Here is a 13,630-nt window from a genome sequence, read left to right on the forward strand (position 1 = left end):
CCAAACATACCGCCCGGGCAATGAAGGAGTGGCTTCGTAAGAAGCATTTCAAGGTCCTGGAGTGGGCCAGCCAGTCTCCAGATCTCAACCCCATAGAAAACAGTCTCCAGATCTCAACCCCTCCTTTGGAGGGAGTTGAAAGTCCGTGTTGCCCAGCGACAGCCTCAAAACATCACTGCTCTAGAGGAGATCTGCATGGAGGATGGGCCAACATACCAGCAACAGTGTGTGCCAACCTTGTGAAGACTTACAGGAAACGTCTGACCTCTGTCATTGCCAACAAAGGATATATAACAAAGTATTGAGATGAACTTTTCATATTGACCAAATACTTATTTTCCACCATTATTTGCAAATGAATTCTTTCCAAATCAGCCAATGTGATTGTCTGGATTTTTTTTCTCATTTTGTCTCTCATAGTTGAGGTCTACCTATGATGCCAATTACAGGCCTCTCTCATCTTTTTAAGTGGGAGAACTTGCACAATTGGTGGCTGACTAAATACTTTTTTGCCCCACTGTATTGGTAAGTCTAATGCAGATTGTACAGTCAGACTGTAACGTGCATCTAGTTTTAGGGGGTTGTTTGCCCTTCATGATCTGTTGCCGTCTCATGCGCTCATCGTCACACAATAAAAACAAAAAGATCTGGCGCCCAGCGCATAGGTACTCCCCAATACAGTAGAAGGAATAGGGGAGGGGAAAAAGGAAGGGGGGGGGAATTTGGGGAATTAGGATAAGGTAGTTGGTATATTTCAACATGAACTAGCAGAAAACCATAAGTGGTATAGGCACACAAATGGTAAAATCAATAAAGTCCATAAAGAGTCTCCATATAATGGCGTGTTTGGAGGTTAATGGCTGCCGTCCTATAGAGCGAGGCCAACTCTGTGTGCAGAAATAAAGAGAGAAAAAAGGAGGCGCCAAAAACTAAGTGCAGATTATTGTTGTTTTTGTCACCTCCTTTTTTCTCTCTTCATCGTCACACAAGCCTGATCCTTTCCCCTGCTACAAAACAGAAAACATGATCAAAGTATTGAGTACTGCCCTAGTGTTTCTCTCAGTGCTGTCAGTACTGCCCTAGTATTTGTCTCTGTGCTGTCAGTACTGCCCTAGTATTTCTCTGTGCTGTCAGTACTGCCCTAGTATTTCTCTGTGCTGTCAGTACTGCCCTAGTATTTCTCTGTGCTGTCAGTACTGCCCTAGTATTTCTCTCAGTGCTCAGCTTCTCGGCATTTAATTGACTCATTTGAGGATGAGTTTGTATCCCTCTTGCCCCTTGACTGTTAAAATACTGCTGGTGTAGCAACCTGAAATCTTTCTTTAAAGGATAATTTCACCTTTGTGAACATGTTACATGTTCCAACTGTTTTTAGGGTGGAACATGTAACATCTTCCTGCCGCCGCTCCCTGATTTCCTTCCTGTGAAAGCAGGCCACGGGGATCTTCTCCCTGCACCCGCTGTCACAATTTGAAAAGAGTTCTGTGAATGAATGAACTACAAGTACTAACAGCCTTTGCGGATGACAGCTTGTAGTTCTCAATGATCTACCAGGAAGCTGTTGAGCCCTCTTGTAGTTCATTGATTCTTCCTGTCATTGTGTAACTGCCTGTCCATATGAGGTACGGGCAGACAGCTTACACTGACAGTCTGCTGGAGCCCTGCAATGCTTTCCAGGCTTGATCCTGGGCAGGTTTACTTATTATTGAATCAAAATACAAACGTGTCGCGCTCCACTAATAAAAAAATAAAATGTGAAATATAAACATGCACAATTGGCTATATATATATATATATATATATATATATATAAAATATATTTATTTAAATTAATAAAGTAACATGAGCGAGTCCAATATTAGTCAGCAGCATGATATTGCAATCCTACTGATGTTGCTTGCTTGTCTTTAAATAATCCGTGACTATGGTGTGTGTTTCACATTTGTAAACAATAGGTATCATATAGTCCACCAATCTTCATTTTGTGTGCTCCTTCACCGGTTGTGCTCTCACCTAACGTATATGACCAAACCGTTAGGTAAGGTCACAACAGCTTGTGTCCCTTTAAATTGACTCCGAGATGAGTAGATAAATGTATCCCTGTTTCCCAGATGGGTGAGTGGAGTGTTTCCCTTTTCCCATCAGAGGGTCTCGCTGCTTCCTAGAGACCTATTTCCTGGAGGCGGATGGATGGATGGAGTTATCCCTCTTCCCACTAGATGATCTCTTCACTCCCTTCTGATTTTTCTCTCCATATGCATAAGTGCCATGTAATTAAAGAATAGAATATAGTCAATTATCTTCTTTTTAAAATATTTATTAAATGTAGTGCACTCACATGAAATATATATTAAAATCGCTTTTTGTGCAAAACTACAGAATCCTCAATGTGTTTGCCACACTCCAATATACTTGCCGTTTAGTTGCCTTTAAGCGTTGTGACGTCAGAGCCCCTCCCCTACGTGTTACGCCACTGGGTCACGTGGCTTCATCAGGGGATTTACTTTATTTAATTAATTAATTTTTTATATATATATATATATATATATATATACATATATATATTTATTAGTGGAGCGTGACACGTTTGTATTTTGATTTATTTATAGTGACACACCTGTATGGGTGTGTGTATAGTGTAGGTGACCCACTCATTTATTTAAATATATCACACACCAGTTTATTTAATATTCTTTATTTCTGCACATATTTCACTCAGTTCATTTAATAATTTACTGATTTTTTAATTTTATATATTCACTTAATAAAAGACAATATATATCTTTTATAAGTTACACCATAGTAGCTCACAAGAATCACGTCTCAAGTTTACTTATTACTTTTCATTTTTTTGTTGTTTGTCAGCTCTGGCCAATGCTTCAGCCTCATCTGCTGTCCATTCAGCAACCCTCTCCCGTGCCACCGGGCGACCAAGCAGCCTCAACCTGTCCCGCTGCCGCAGCATTAGTAACAGTAACCCTGATCTGACCAGCACTCCTGGGTCAGCGGATGATGAGGAGGTGCAGAAGATCATGGGAGGGAAGGTACGTTTCGTTTATCTAATGCTGTCAAAACTCTTAGGCTGTGAAATGTGTTCCTGTGTCTTCTGCTGGATGGTTTTCTGTTTACTGAAATCTAAGGCTACCCACAGGCACAAGATAGCGATTTTTATTCCATCCTCATTTATTATCCCCAATGGTATGAAATATTTGAAGGTAGCTTGTTACTTACCTTTGCAGGCTGTATCCTCCAAACAGCAGCCATCCTAAGATGTAGTTATTTCTTCACACGAGGGCACTGGACTACTTAGTAATGAATTTAGAGCTTTTTGAACATGCATTTCAACGGAGAAATGGGGGCAGAAATTTAATTGGTAAGGAACATTTCTTTATCCAGCAGGTGAAAACAAATGTTAGGGGCTTAGCTGATGGGGTGGGTAATGTAGTTAAAGTAGAGCTCTACGTGCCTTTTCTCCAGCACTGCGGTATCCCAGAGCTCCCTCCCAGCAGCTGACATTTTCAGCAGAGAACAAAAGAAAGAGCACACCAACCTTGCGCATTACCTCAGTAAACAGTAGATGAATTTATTAATAAAATATACTCACAAGAATAGCAGTAAAATAGGCATATAATAGCCATAGCCAACACAGGGTTACAGGTCATGTACAAGTTCCATCCGAAGAGTAGAAAAACTCTTGTTCAAGCTAACTTGTTTCTAAGGGTGATCCCTTCTTCATCAGAGCTGGATAAATACATAAAAATCATCAATTTAGGTTCAGTCCCGTGGCTGAATGCCTCTAAGTGCCAGTGTTTCAGCCTGTTAAAACACTGACACTTAGTGGCTGAATGCCTCCCAGCCATGGGACTGAACCTAAATTGATGATTTTTATCTACCGTATTTTTCGCCATATAAGACGCTCCGGAATATAAGACGCACCCAATTTTAAAGGAGGAAAACCTAGAAAAAAAAGATTCTGAACCCAATACATATAGTAATTCATCCCCCATATAGTAATTCATCCCCCATATAGTAATTCATCCCCCCTATAGTAATTCATCCCCCATAGTAATTAATCCCCCCTATAGTAATTCATCCCCCATATAGTAATTCATCCCCCCTATAGTAATTCATCCCCCCTATAGTAATTCATCCCCCATATAGTAATTCATCCCCCATATAGTAATTCATCCCCCATAGTAATTCATCCCCCATATAGTAATTCATCCCCCATAGTAATTCATCCCCCCTATAGTAATTCATTCCCCATATTGTGTCAATTCACTTACCTTTGCTCCGCGCGTTCCTCTCGCCGTGTTCCCGCGCCGTTCCGGTCTTCAGGGCTGATCCACGAGCAGAGGGGGTGATGACGTCAGCGCGCACCGCCGGGTGTACTAAGATGGCCGACCGCTCCAGAGATAGGCCAAAGCCGCGGCCCTTCCTACGGCCGTGGCCGCGCCTGACGGATTCTCTCTCTATTCGTCGTATAAGACGCACCAACTTTTCCCCCCCAGTTTTGGGGAAGAAAAAGTGCGTCTTATACGGCGAAAAATACGGTATTTATCCAGCTCTGATGAAGAAGGGATCACCCTTCGAAATACGTTCTCTTGAACAAGAGTTTATCTCCCCTTTGGATGCAACTTGTACGTGACCTGTAACCCTGTGTTGGCTATGGTTATTATATGCCTATTTTACTGCTATTCTTGTGAGTATATTTTATTAATAAATTCATCTACTGTTTACTGAGGTAATGCGCAAGGTTGTTGCACTCTTTCTTTTGTTCTCCGCTACAGTTTATACCAAGCTTCCCCAGCTTCATGACAGAGCTGCACAACCCTTGATCAGTATTGGATGAACATACTATATCATCATTAACATCGTTCCTCTGATCTGAGCCCCTGAGCGCAGGAAATGGTGGATGTATGTCGTTTGAGTTGACAACTTCAGCCCGGCGGCTTCTGGGTATTGATCTGTAGTCCTTTTCATTGGCTGCACCAAGAGAATATCATTCCTGCGCATTCGCAGGTTTTCATTCAGCTCCCAGTTGCTTAAATTGTGCACTGAACTGCACACGCGCAACTCGGTGTACAGGCTGGTAAGGGCCTTTTTTTTTTTTACTTTTTTTTTTTTACTCCAAACAACTTATATTGTCAAGATAATAGAGAAAATGGAACAGTACTGATAGAATCCACAATGACATTACTGCAACAGCAGGATTACACATAAATAGAACAACGTGGATACGCAGATCCCGTAATTAACAGAAATGGTAATCAAACAAAACAGAGACCACAAGGATCCAAAACTTTCTTGACAATATCTCACTTTTTCCTTTTTACATCTTATTCCTACAGGTAAGGGACTTTAATGCAGGAGAGACATAGTATGTCTCTTCTGCATTGAAAATCCCGTCTGTTTGGCTTTTTCTTTCCTTGGTTTTTAAAAATCGAGCTGTAGATAGCAGTGTTTTCACTTCATGTGTGCTAATGTTCCAAGCTTCGTGAGCTGTGTCCTGTTATGTTGGGGGATTACTAGGACAGCAACATGGTTCAGGGATTCAAATGACTGGGAAATAACTATACCAGGGTACACACTTATAGGAAACAGAGTAAGAATGAGGGAAGTGGAGTTGCCATTTATGTCTAGAATGGCATACTTAGTAAAGCAATCATTTTTCCTTCTTTCTGGCTGCATTCTTGCAGCCATTGAGAACTACTGTGTGAGCTGTGATTGGTCACAGCTTGTCACATGGTACAAGGCTGTTGTGAATAGCCTTGTACCATGTGACTTCTGTGATCATTCACAGATTTCACACGTAGTAAGCAATGATGTCAGAAGTGACATCTTGCTTACTACTCTGCATGTGATCACTGATTGTCCAATCAGTGATCACATGATCAGGACCTCGCACAGAGGTCCCGTATGACGATCGGTGTTCCACTGTGTCTGAAGGACACAGCGGGCAGCAGATCGCAGTGTTGTGCGCTCCCAGTCCAAAATGGCGGGCGCCGATTATGAAGGGCAACCTGCCCCTGGACTGCCACCGTCCAGCCGTTTATATACAGCGGCCGGACGGCAAGTGGTTATGAACACAAATGAAGAAACAAACCAGAGATGGGCCTTTCCTTAGAATTAGTTTATAGGCCTTCAGGTCAGGCTGAGGATATTGAATAGGGATGAGCTCAGGTGTGTTCGGACATGAGCCCAAACCCACATGAGCTATCCCACCAGGAAGCTGTCAAAGCTGCAGAAACACTCCCCGCCCAAAAGCCTCACCATATGCAAAGGGCATGTATACATGTGGCTGTGGGGCAGGGAATTCCTCTGCCGCTTAATAATAGTTGTGTGCTTTGACAGCAGGATCGCTCAGGAGGGTTTGGGCTCGTGTCTGAACCCAACTGAGCTCATCCCTGATTATGATATCCTGTTGATTGGCAAGATAAGTGAAATGACAATTATCAGGGAGGTTTTAATTTTGGGGGACATGCTATTAACTGGAGTTTTTAAACTTACTAGCAGGAGCAGAGATATAAGAAAATGGTAATAAGCGAACGCCTGGTTAAACAATAGCAGCTATCATTCAGGATGAACCTCTGTATCCTCAGAACAGCTTGATAAATAAATAATGAGGCGCTGAAAATTCATAAAGTGACCGTTGCATCAAATGTGAGCGCTAAATTGCGTTAAAGTGATCACAGTGTAAATCAAGTGTACCGTCGTGAACTGACGTAATTGTGACTTATAAAACCATCGTGACTTCAGTGTATAATTACTGAAATTGACATATAAATAAAATATGGAAAAAAACCTATAACGGTCCAATTTTTCCGTGAAATCCGTGCACGTGACTTCCGTGATAAAGATCAGTAGTGTGATTGCACTCACCAGAAGCGCAATATTAATGCACATGTGTATATATTATCCTCTGTGGTCATCTGGGTTCAGGTAAGGAATAGGAATCATCTGAAACACAGACAGCATACAAGGCATAACTCCAGACCTCACTCACAGGACCCTCTCAGTATACAGGCTCCTCGATACTTCTTCACCACCGGACAAAATAACTCAAAAGAGGATGTTTCCACCTTAAAAGGCTCGTTAAACACAAGCCACAAAACAATAAAGTGCTGATAGTGTAGTATTTTATTGGTATGAAAAGGATGAATCCACAAACAGCTGTCAGCACAAACTTACAGGGACAAAGATGGCCGCCGGCCTTCACACTAATGATCCTTATCGCGGAAGTCACGTGCACGGATTTCACGGAAAAATTGGACTGTTATATGTTTTTTCTATTTTTTTTTATATGTGAATAATTTCAGTAATTACACACTGAAGTCACGATGGTTTTATAAGTCACTATTTATTACGTCCGTTCATGACGGTACACTTGATTTACATTGTGATCACTTTAGCACAATTTAGCGCTCACATTTGATGCATCAGTCACTTTATGAATTTTCAGCGCTGCATTATTTATTTATCAAGGAGCAGAGATATGTTGAAGGCATCAAAAGGGTAAAATAGTAAAAAAATAAATAAATAAAGGATCATATTCTAGACCTGGTAATTACAAATGGGGATTGTCTGAGATTGTGGTGGGAGAAAGTTTAGGTACTGGTGATCACCAATGTCTTCGATGTGATATTGGGAAAAAAAAAATCATATACTGAAAAGTTTTAGATTCCAAAAGGACAAATTTTGTTGAAATGAGCGATTTTCTAAAAAAAACCTATTAAAAAGAAAATCGGCAACAATCCATAAACTTAAATAAAGGAATGTGCTAAAACCACAAACTATTCCTAATTTAGTGTAGAAACATTAGTGCAAAAGATATATATATCTATTCTCAATTAATATCAAAATTATGTGCAAAACTATTTTTTAGTGCATAAGTAATTTACATAATTAAATATTGTGAATATAAAAATTGTCCAATTTTGAATTTCTTCAAATGTCCAAACAAATCCTTTTCAAATTCAAGTGCTCTCAAAGAAATTGTGCCAAAATCCACCACAATTTCTTTGAGAGCACTTGAATTTGAAAAGGATTTTTTTTATATTAATTGAGAATAGATATATATATATCTTTTGCACTAATGTTTCTACACTAAATTAGGAATAGTTTGTGGTTTTAGCGCATTCCTTTATTTAAGTTATAGCACTAAGAAATTTATTTGGTTTCTTTGAGGTGGAATTGCTGCTTTAAAGTATTAAGAGTGTGGCGCTTTTATTACACTTGTGAACAGTCCATAAACAGTGGGAATTTTTAAGTCTACCATCCTGGAGGTAACCAGATTATATGTTAGGAAAATTAGTAGTTGATAGAGAAATGTAGAAAAGAAAAATAAATAAAAAATCCTCCATCTGTGTTATATAGTACGGATGGATGAATCCCTCTGCTGGGACATTGTATTGGGTACAGCTGCTGTTCAGCCAACGATTTTCCGCTGGCTCCTTTGATTTTTCATTCGAAGCATGCTGTGTGGGAAAAGGCAAACAGGATCACCCGCAAAGCAAACTTGCATAAATTGATGTTTATGTGCCTTTTATTGTTTTCCCTACAATACTTAATACTTGCATACAAATATTTGTCTCTTTTCTGTACTAATGTATTTATATGCCTTTTTATATCCTGAGCCTCTTTCACTAGCTGAGCTTTGTCTCTTCTGGATTTATGTCCTCGGTTTGTTTTCTCCTCTTCCAATGATCATTGTGTTGGGTTCTTTGCGGGTCCTCACCCCTTTATTTTCCCGGGCATTCTGTCTCCTGCAGGGTATTGATCGCTCTCACTCTTGGGTGAATTCTGCTTACTGTCCAGGCGGTCCGAAATCTGTGCAGCGCCGGACCCAACCCAGCTCCAACACGGAGCTCAGACAGGTGGCACTTCCCCTATCTTGTGTTATGCATGTGCCAGCCTCTCTCTGCATGCCCTCTGCGCCTGTTTCACCTGTAGCTGTGTAGTCATCTCCTTCTTTATCTGTAAGCCATTGTGACATTTCTAGCCTTCGTGGTTATCCTCAGATGTACCTTTTAGGTCCCCAAGAGTTGTATGTTCAGTAAGCTCAGTGATCATGTATTATATGGACTGCACACGGGGGAAAAAAAAAAAAAGACTAAGGTTGTATTTATGAGCTTGCATATGGACAGGGGCGGACTGACAACTTATGGGGCCACCGGGCAATAGGGGACAATGGGGCCCCTGTGTCCTTGCCCAAACTCAAAAAAGCCTATGAAAAAAGGTACCAGGGGTATCTCATGGGGCCCCCTACTGACCCTGGGCCCTCGGGCAGTGCTCGAGTTTCCAAATGGTCAGTCCGCCCCTGCATATGGATGAAACTACACCATTTTCATATTCGGCTCAGCAGTCTCTGGGGCCTGCTTACTCTTGTCCATATTAGTGTATGAAAATGTAAGAGTTTCCATTCATTGCTATAGGGATAGGTCAGAGGTGTGTGCTGCATGGAGCATGTGTAGCAGTTTTGTGCGTTATTGCATGTTAATTGCATCCATTATAGTTGTAAAGAATGGAAAATGTGCCAAAAAAATAGTTACACTCCAGCGCACATCTATAGTATGCTGCAGCACATCTGCGTCATGTCACACCAAGGTGCACTGGTGCGTATGCATTGTACAGACAAAAATGGCACACTTACTTATTTTTTCTAACATTAAGGTGCATTAACAGGCCATTGAGAATAAAAGAACGCGGCCTAACACAAAGCACCTCAATGCAAAAAGCTCCCTGCATTGCAAAGGATTTTCATTTGTTCTGAGGATCCCTTTTATATCTAGATTCAGTTTTTCTGTAGTTTATTCTGCATGTCATAGGTTGTCATTCATCTGTCTTTCTTGTTTCTAACCCCTCCATGCTTCCCACTTCCACCTTTTCTTCCATTTACCATCAAACTCTTCTACGGCCACCTATTAACTCCTCCATAGAACAATGAGCGAAGTCCAAATCGCATGTCCACCTACGTGGAGGGGGAAGTGTCCTCCACCCAGCCTCGCCTCACTGCTAAAAAGGTATTTGCGCCCTGTTTGATGCATGTTATGGTTTATTGTAGATTAGGTCTTTATAATGATGCTGATTTAGGATTGGAGAGGTCCAGGAGCCAGGTAGCCAGGGCAGCTAAATTTAAAAAAAAAAAAAAAAAATCCTCACCTGGCAACTAATTGGCTTCCGGTTGCAGGCAATTAAAGAACACGTTTGTTTATAGGTAATATCTAGTGATTGCATGTGAGCTTCATCCATTATCTTACCTATTATTAACACTCTACTTGGTACTAATATGATTTGTGTTTTTCATGTTTAATTTCCTAAGGTTTAAATGAATGTTAAAAAGTATTACTGGCAAGCAGTAAGATGTATCATTCCTTTCCACCAGAGGGTGACACAGACAGGGGGAGCTATGTGACATGGAGCCTCCCACCACAGGGTAACATAGACAGGAGGTGTTCGATGAAATGAAGTCTGCTAGCCCCCCCTCCCAAAAAATCAAGATGACCCAGACAGTAGGGAGCTATGGGACATGGAGTCTATTCTCCCACCACAGGGTGTCACCACCCAGGAGAAGCTATATTACATAGTCTGTCTCTACTGCCAAAGAGTGACACAGGAGAAACTATGTGACATAGATTATGCTCCTCCCACCACAGAGTGACACCACCCAGGAGGAGCCATGTTACATAGTCTGTTCCCCACACCATAGGGTGACACAGACAGGAGAAGGTATGTGGCATGGAGTCTGCTCCTCCCACCAATGGGTGACCCCACCCAGGAGGAGCTAGGTGACATAGAGCCTGCCCCCCACCACCACCACCACCACCACAGGGTGACACAAACAGGGGGAGCTATGTGACATGGAGCGTGCGCCTCCCACCACAGGGTGACATAGACAGGAGGTGTTAGGTGAAATGAAGTATGTACTCCCACAACAGGGGGACACAAACAGTAGGGAGCTATGTGACATGGAATCTGTTCTCCCACCACAGGGTGACACCACCCAGGAGAAGCTCTATGACATAGTCTGTCCCTACTGCCAAAGAGTGACACAGACAGGAGAAGCTATGTGCCATGGAGTCTGCTCCTCCCACCACAGGGTGACACCTCCTAGGAGGAGCCATGTTACACAGAGTCTGTTCCCCCCCACCATAGGGTGACACAGACAGGAGAATTTATGTGACATGGAGTCTGCTCCTCCCACCACAGGGTGACACCACCCAGAAGGAGCTATGTGATATAGTCTGTCCCTACTGCCAAAGAGTGACACAGACAGGAGAAGCTATGTGCCATGGATTCTGCTCCTCCTCCCACAGGGTGACACCACCCAGAAGGAGCTATGTGACATAGCCTGTCCCCCCCCCACCACAGAATGACACAAATAGAGGGTGCTATGTGAAATGAAGTCTGTCCCTCCCAACAGAGGTTGATATTATTAGGAGGAGCTATGTGACATGAAATCTGTCCCTCCTACCAAAGGGAGATACAGACAGGAGGAGCTATGTGACATGAAATCTGCTCCTCCCACCACGGGGTGCTACCACCCAGGAGGAGCCATATGACATAGAGCCTGTCCCCCCACCACCACAGTGTGACACTACCCAGGAGAAGCTATGTGACATGGAGTCTGTCCTTCCTACCAAAGGTGACACCACCCAGGAGAAGCTATATGACATGGAGCCTGTCCCTCCTACCAAAGGTGACACACATAGGGGTAGCTATGTTACTTGCAGTTAGAAATGGTAAGATATGTCATTGTGACACAGCTAGGTAGAGCACAAATGTTAAATAGCAGATTATGTTGGTGGGTTTATTCCTTCTGGCTGACCGTTGCTTGTTGTGTCTAGCTATTGCATGAAGAACTGGCCCTACAGTGGGTGGTGAGCGCCAGTCCAGTGCGAGAAGCGGCTCTGAGTCAAGCTTGGTTCTTCTTCCAGCTCATGGTAAGTGGTGGAGGTGATAGAAGAACATGAGGGGCCACCTAATAGAGTGTGGGATGGATAGACGTGGGTGACTTTTTCTTTATTATGAATCTCAGACCTAACAAATTCTTATATGCAAGAAAAATGTTGTAAACCAAACATGATTCTGTACAGAAGGCACAAAAAATTGCAAGAGTGAACCTGCAGCTTTACTGCAAACCCTTTTGCAACATACCAGAGCTCCTTAATATGGAATGCAAATAGACTTTCCGAAAATCTTGCTTAATCAAGAGCTCCTTCTTCCACTTGCACACAGCAGTCTTCCATCTTGGCGGTGGGTTACTCCTGAGTATTGCATTGTGGGAAGGAGGTGCCCCTTCTTTTCCCTTATCGCAGAAGAGATGGGACTTTATTGAGTGTTTGCAGAGGTGCTTAGAGACCGCTTGTAAAATAACAAACATATTCAAATAACACTTTTGTGGAGTTCCACTTTTTTTTTGGTTGCCATCATTCTCCCTGTATATGTACCAGATTTATATGTCATGCCTGTTTTCCCCGTCCTCAGACAAAGAGCATGTCTCTGCACCTCTATAACTCCGAGCGACTAGACGCACCCAGAAAACAACGCTTCCCAGAAAGATTTGTGGACGATATATCCGCCCTGGTGTGCAACGTCTGTACGGAGATCGCCAGCCGATACCTCAAGGTCCTGAACATTTCATTCACTGGTCTTACTTTTTTTCTCCTTTCCTAACGTATATATTTACATATAACTTTTTTTTCCTGCACAGGATACCGAGCTGGCTGAACGTCTTAACAGCAGTCTTGCTTTCTTCCTCAATGATCTTTTGTCCCTAATGGATCGTGCCTTTGTGTTTGCTCTCATACGCTCATATTATAAGCAGGTAAATACATGGCAGGATCAATGGCATTTATCATATTTATTGGCCTTTTTCAATTACAGAATTCTTTAATATAACTTCTTGGAAGTTCTTAGAGATTTAGCCAAACCTCTCCTGAACTATAAAAGTTTCACATTGCACTGATCGCTGTAATGGAGTGTTTTTATGTGTTTTGTGGAAGTTGATGGGCAGGCAGCTCCATTTTTTTTTTTAAGAAGGTAGGCCTCTGCAATGCAGCAGATGCACCTTGTTGATGGTTATCTCTCACTATAGCAAGAAATCTGTGTGTGTGCGTGCGTGCGTGTGTGCGTGCGTCGTGTGTCTGTGCATGGCTCCACCCCGTGGCAGATGATGGTCTCCAAAGTTTGCCCTGACCTTGCAAGCCTTCTGGGTTCAGACATGGTTCACACGGTATCACACTTGCAACAACATCATGTTGTGCGTGTGCATGCCCAAAATGCAGAAGCAGACAGCGACGTACCAGTACGTCACTTTGCCTGCATGGGCCGCCTGTCCGTAGTACATTGCGGGTGGGCAGTCCACAAGTGACTATATAGTGTGTGTATATATTATATATATGTGTGTTTATGTGTATATGTATATATGTGCGTGTGTATGTATGTGTGTGTGTGTATATATATATATATATATATATATATGTATGTGTGTGTGTGTGTATATATATATATATATATATATATATATATATATATATACAGTTGCAAGAAAAAGTATGTGAACCCCTTGGGAGTACGTGGAGTTTTGCATGAATTGGGCATAAAATGTGCTCTGAACGTCATCTAAGTC

General features: G+C 42.2%; 1 protein-coding gene across 4 annotated transcripts in view; it reads left to right on the forward strand.

Annotated features, from left to right (window-relative positions):
- The window catches only part of LOC149436208 (dedicator of cytokinesis protein 7-like), a 251,727-nt gene that overhangs the window by 179,765 nt on the left and 58,332 nt on the right, over positions 1-13,630 (forward strand). For 3 of the 4 annotated variants that reach the window (XM_089661880.1, XM_089661883.1, XM_089661882.1), the window contains exons 22-27: positions 2,866-3,044; positions 8,772-8,876; positions 9,939-10,022; positions 11,847-11,942; positions 12,487-12,627; positions 12,713-12,826. In XM_089661880.1, coding sequence (XP_089518006.1) covers positions 2,866-3,044; positions 8,772-8,876; positions 9,939-10,022; positions 11,847-11,942; positions 12,487-12,627; positions 12,713-12,826 — 719 coding nt within the window. The remainder of the gene's footprint in view (positions 1-2,865; positions 3,045-8,771; positions 8,877-9,938; positions 10,023-11,846; positions 11,943-12,486; positions 12,628-12,712; positions 12,827-13,630) is intronic. The other variant, XM_089661884.1, reaches the window with a different exon arrangement.

The sequence above is a fragment of the Staurois parvus genome, unplaced genomic scaffold (genome assembly GCF_062004578.1).
Source record: "Staurois parvus isolate SC_StPar_1 unplaced genomic scaffold, SC_StPar_1.0 ptg001400l, whole genome shotgun sequence".
Lineage (NCBI taxonomy): Eukaryota > Metazoa > Chordata > Amphibia > Anura > Ranidae > Staurois > Staurois parvus.